The 6,000-nt window shown below is 43.2% G+C and overlaps 1 protein-coding gene across 6 annotated transcripts in view; it reads right to left on the bottom strand.

Annotated features, from left to right (window-relative positions):
• Positions 1 to 346: 346 nt before the first annotated feature.
• The window catches only part of LOC120908426 (semaphorin-2A-like), a 292,853-nt gene continuing 287,199 nt past the window's right edge, over positions 347 to 6,000 (bottom strand). For all 6 annotated transcript variants that reach the window (XM_040319401.1, XM_040319398.1, XM_040319397.1 and 3 more), the window contains 5 exons: positions 1,980 to 2,316; positions 1,595 to 1,911; positions 1,411 to 1,519; positions 909 to 984; positions 347 to 822 (listed from right to left, as the gene is read on the bottom strand). In XM_040319401.1, coding sequence (XP_040175335.1) covers positions 916 to 984; positions 1,411 to 1,519; positions 1,595 to 1,911; positions 1,980 to 2,316 — 832 coding nt within the window. In that variant the 3' untranslated portion in view covers positions 347 to 822; positions 909 to 915. The remainder of the gene's footprint in view (positions 823 to 908; positions 985 to 1,410; positions 1,520 to 1,594; positions 1,912 to 1,979; positions 2,317 to 6,000) is intronic.

Below are 6,000 nucleotides of genomic sequence, written 5' to 3'. Positions count from 1 at the left end.
CGTGTGTTTGTTACTGATCGCTGTCACGGTTTGCAAAGTAAAACGTTAACCTAAATCGTCTATCCAACACAGCTTGCAGCTTGTTGAGGACGCTCTACGCCTGTTTACTGACACTGTTTGCTGTGTGCTGTGTATTGTAAAACATTCTGCAGTGTTTGCACACTGGGCTTTTCTTTAACACATTCTCATCTTACCAACTTCTTCATTCCAACGTTCGCTTCACAGACAAATTCTCACATACTGCCCCGCCATAAACGGTGCACGCGCGCACGTGCCCTCACTCACTAACGCTCTACAGCTTCATTGTGTCACTAACTTAGAAACTAAACTTATTCCAACAATTATATAAAAATAAGCTTCCGCTATTCGATTAGTTATTAGTGTTCGTCGGTCCAAAAAGTAAGTAATTCAAAATAAAATAAAGGATAAGATCGGTACGGTTACTTCCGATTTGCCTCGTAATACATATTGCCACCGATCGTCGCGCCGAATTCGGAGTAACGGCACACACAGTGGCGCCACAAATGGATGCCGCCTGTTTCTGTGCCCTGCGGAGTCGGTTGGTTTTTTGTTTCAATTTTGTTGAGTTCTGCTTTGTTGTTTGTTTCCATTCCTCGCATATGTGTGCCGTCGGTATAGTGCATGCTCTAAAAAAAAATTATTACTCCTTTTTTTTAATACTTTACACTACTAGATCAGTTCTTCTGGTTGTGGTTTTGGTGCGCTCGCCAGGAGTAGCGCGATAAAGAGTATTATCGGTTGTCCAACACACGAGCAGGTGCTCGCGAGATTCGGAGCAGATCTTTACTACACGCAGAACGCCTGTGAAATTGGAAGGCGGAAAAAGTTTACAGATGGGTGAGTGTTGAAGGATTGTTTGTTCTTATTGCGTTAAAGTCGGTATGTACCTTAAGATCAGACGTTGGGAGTTCGTGCGAATACGTCGTTAGGATGCTGATTGCTGTAGTTCTGCCGGGAACATTGCTGAAAGGGTAGAAATGGAAGTAAAAAGGTTAGGAAGGTTTCAATAATGTTTCTGAGCTTTTGTGATCTGTTTCAATGAATCTTGTACACATGCAATAGTAACATCAAACGATACTTAGTTTGAAACCAATTCTCAGTAAAGTGATCGTAAAACAGTAAAAAAAGTCCCGCTAGTGATAATGGCCTAACAGCCAACATCACATAAAATAGATCACAAGAGAACGGTCGTCAGCTATCAACCGGGAAACGGTTCCCGATGGCATTTTTGTATCCTGTGCAAACACATACACATAAACTTCCATCATCATTACTTTACATGGGAATTGCAGAGGAAGAATACAATCCCTCCCACTGCGCAAAGTGGCCATGTGATACACTCAGCCTCGTAAAACCATCCACAAAGAGCTACGACGACACGATACTTACTGCTTGCTTTTTCTCCCAAGTTTTCATGGCCGATTTGTACTTCTCGAACTCGTGACACCAGTCCGAGTAGATTTTCTGGTAATCGTTCGTTTTGTTCGGTGGTGTGCATCTGGAATTGAAGGTTAGATGGTGGTTAGAAGAGAATGAAGCTCTTTGAAACCACGTAGCAATACGCTACACTTACCGGTGCGCATCGACTGTGATGTTGTAGCTGCACAGCAGCGATCCTCCGAGATGACAATCGTACCGCCCACCGTCCGCTTCGTTGACCGAAATCACCACCAAACCCCGCTCGGTCGTCTCGATGTACTTGGTCGGATTGTACTTGATCTCGTAGCGGCCCTTCTCCTTCGAATGGTGGTACCACGTGACGGTTTGGTCCTTCAGTATTTCCGGAATCTTTACGAAGCACCCGAGATGCACACTCTGCCCGTAGGTGACGATGATTTTCTTCTTCAGCACACTCGTGTCACAGATGTCGTACGTCTCATTGCCAACGTCCTGGAATGGGAAAATAAATATAAGACTCTCCTTCCGGAATTCCCATACCCGTTCCCTTCACACATTACCTGCAGCAGGCCCGGTTCGTACGGTTTGCACGTGCTCGTATCCTTGTCCCAGCCGCAGTACGGATCCTTCACGCAGCGGAAACAGTTATCGTACCGCCGGTTACACATCGCCAGATCGATCTGCTTGATTCGGTAGTCGGTGGCGACGTACAGCGATTTACGCTTCTGGCTTAGCTCCATCACCTGGATCGCTTCGTTCTGGGCAATTTCGAAAATGTCCAACAGCTTCGACTTGGATTCACCGTTGCGCAGATACTGCACGATCTTGTAGATACGGCCAGCATTGGTGCCAATGTAGAACACCGTGTACTCTTGGCTGAGAATTTCAATTTTAATCCTGCAAACAAACACAACAACGAGAGACAGAGAGAGGGGAGGGGAGGGATTAGCAATGGGATTATTATTTAGGAATTGATGTGAATAGAGTTCACACGAAAACGATGACTAATCACATCGTTAACACGCGGCCACTGCAGAAAAGGTCACGTACTGGTGCTGATTATTGCAAAGTAAATACACATTAGCTTCCGGGTATTAACATATAAGCATACAACAACAGGTTAATAGTGCCACTCAATTACCGTCCTGGGCGTACCACCCGTCTGTCCGGGGCAGCACGACCCCGATTGATCTCTCCATTAAGTGAAGGTGAGCTTTTTATGCTGTTGTTGTTGTTGTTCAACCCTCATTAACCTCACAGCGTTTCGTGAAGCATTATTCAGCGGCGGTGAATTGTATTTCAAAACCAACACACAAAACCTCAAAATTGCTTTCGATTCAAATGGGAATGGGGCAATTGGAAGGCAACGCACACACATACACACAAATGCTTCAAACAGCAGGGATATTGGTGGTTTTGCTGATTAATTTCACCACAGGGACATTCCCGGAATCGGTTGGAAAATACCACCATCCTTTCCGTTCGTTATTTGCTGCTTGTATCAGGGTTGTAAAATACGCCAGCAATATCAATCGATGGTGGTGGTGGCTATGATGATGGGGTGTGGTCACAGATTTCGAATTAGTGCGCTTGTGATGAAGTGCACCCATGTGGTTAGTCTCAATTTGTGGCTTGGGCGTAAATGATGCTTTTACTTTGACTAGTTAGCGATTTGCAACTTAATTTGATGTGAAAGAATGTCCCGTAATTGAAGTGTTGCGCAGCGATGGCGCTGTATTTGCATTGAGTTTATTAGCAAAAGATTTAAAATTCCATCCTAAGCTTTGATTACAACGCCAGTGAACATATATCAGTATTAGGTTAAACAGAAAAATGTAAACTATTTGAAGCTTTATGAACAGAACAAGGTTTGTTATTCTCGGTTGGTAAAATTTTGTGGCAAATTATCTTCACAACGCCAAACACCATTGCGCGAAAACAGAATTACACAGAACCAAATCTGTCACTTTTGGGGCAAATATGCCACTTTATTTCATGGGCGTGGAGCAGCGTATTATTATTTATTAAAATTCTTTTTTTTTTGCACCCCATCTTGCTCCTGTGTTAAAAGCTGTCAAAAATGTAAACATTGATGTGGGATACAGCGCTATGGTGCGCTATTATGATCAGATTTTGCTCCGGGATAGCTGGCAGGTAGCTAGGATGTTGTGGTACAGATGTTACGGTAAATTTCGAATTATCTAAGAAATTCTTTTATTTTATCCAGGTGGCCGTCTTCCTCCATACGGACGGCCTCTTGGCAAAAAAAACTCGTCTTTTTCAACCATTTTTAAAACGCTTAAAATACAGTAATTTCCACTGAAACTCATTTACAGGTGAGGAAATAGGTGTAAATAGCTACGAGATTTAAATCGGCTTTTGGTATAAACAGGTTTTCGTGAGTTATAACATGAAAAGCTTAAGGTGGCACACTAGCCCCCAATTCTGTTACAAAAGATAATTGGGGAAAATTATTTAAAAAAAAGATCGAGAGAAAAACACATTTTTTTACATATACACTTTATATACTTGGAGGCTAGATCATTAGGTTCACAAAAAAACATATGTTTTGCCAAAACTTTATAATATGAAACATAATTGTATAACAGAGTTGCGAACGATATATTAAATCAGTTCAATCATTTGTTGCAGCGTTTCAAATATTGTAAAAGTGGAATATTGAATGCATTCTTTGGACCTTTGCCATCATGCTATAGAATCTGTCAACCAACCGGGGGAATTGTGCTATGTGGAATTGGAACTTTGAAATCGACTGTGAAAGCAGCCGGTGTAAAAAGCCAAGAACATTTTGGTTTTTTTTTTAAATGATTTTAGTTAGATTTTACCAAATTTGCGTCAAATTGTTCGTTAGGATTTTTTTAGTGTATCTAGTGTACTACTCCAATTGATGAAAATATCCCCATATTTGCAAAATGCTCCTATTAAATTGAGAGATTCCACTATATGATTGCAAACTTCCACAGAATACTTGCAATATTCTACTCTAACTCTCCCCCAAAAAAATCCATCTAGTGACTGACACCAAGTGGTTCGAAACCCTGTCTGATGTAGGAACAAGTAGAGTTGGGAATGATCTCTCGTTTTCATTGTAAAACCTTGTGTAACCGATAGCGCAATAAGGATCACGTTCTTTATACATTTAATTAATCCCACCAAAAAAACACACAAAAACACAAATAAAGTATTTACTTTAAACATTCCCTTGCGGGAGGAAGATCGCACCAAAGGAGAGATGTGATGTGCAGCATAAACCGGGGCGGCCACCCAGTTGTCAGCCCGTTTGAGCCGATTTCCCAACATTAACCAAAGCTTACCGGCGGTACACCGATGGATCGACAGTTTGCCACCGTTCCGTCCCACCATGCGCCCCTATCTGCTCATGTGGAGCAGCGTATTATTATTTATTAAAATTCTTTTTTTTTTGCACCCCATCTTGCTCCTGTGTCCTTTGTGGTTTCTGTGGCATGGCCGAGCTTTTGCTTGCTTGCCGGCACAAAAAGTTCCCGGTGATGTACGCAGGTGACCAAACTGTTTGGGGTTTACCGCGCGCGCGTGAGTGAACCAGCCGCGCTCGGTCGAACAGGGTAAATCTCTCCGCTTAACATATCAACCTGGCCCGGGCCAGAAACCTTCACCCCATTCATGCTCCTCCCCATCACGTGGGGCAAACTTTTTCGCTTGCAATTAATTATTCATAATGAGCGCGGTCATGTGCATGATATCCCCATCTTCCCGTTGCGGCGAAGCGGGGAACCATCCAGCTAGGTGGATTAAAAGCCCCCGGTTGCTGCAAAGTGCATCGATGGCACCGCTTTATGCGTCCCCACATTCCGCTGCTTTGGTCCGCGGTACCGCGATGCAGCGAATTGTTTCGAAAAAGTTTACTTCAGCTTGCCCGGTTATTATTTATGGTGAGCGCCCCGTCGTACCCTTTGCCAGTCCCATTCCCGGTGTGTGTGTGTGTGAGTATGTTTGCCCTAGATATTTTCCAACTCCCCGAACGGACGGCAAAGTGAATTCCACCATCGCAGACACACACACACACGGCCTAACCACCACCAGGTGGGTTTTGCTACAGTTTTTAAAACGCCACACGAACCTGTGCAACGTACTTTCATGGTGAAGCATAAAATGCGTTAAAATAATAATAACAATAAAGGATCGCACTTGCAATCGGTTTTCCGGAAGAGAGAGAGCGAGATAGACTTTTTGTTCTTTTTCTTCTTCTTGTTCGCTGTGTGTACAACTACCTCCTCCCTCCCTCCCTTGATCATTTTTTTGTTTGTTGAGCAAAAAGGTCGCAGTCATGCGGGATCAACAAACAAAAATTGTTGAACCGAAAAACTTCGTTGCGAATTAATAATTTTACCTGTACTGCGGTTTGGAATTCTTTTGCAAGAAAAATGAATTGCAAAAAAACCCAATAGCGGTAAGAGCAACTGTATTGTGGACACTTTGTGTGCCAAGGGGTGGTGGTAGTGGTGGTGTGCATCATTTGCCCCCTCCGCGTAATATCAAACAAACAAAGGCAAAACTGCAGAGCAGTGGTGTGTAAATATT

Source organism: Anopheles arabiensis, chromosome 2 (assembly GCF_016920715.1).
Source record: "Anopheles arabiensis isolate DONGOLA chromosome 2, AaraD3, whole genome shotgun sequence".
Classification (NCBI taxonomy): Eukaryota; Metazoa; Arthropoda; class Insecta; order Diptera; family Culicidae; genus Anopheles; species Anopheles arabiensis.
The sequence above is the reverse complement of the archived record's forward strand: the minus strand, read 5'-3'. Positions and strand labels throughout refer to the sequence as shown.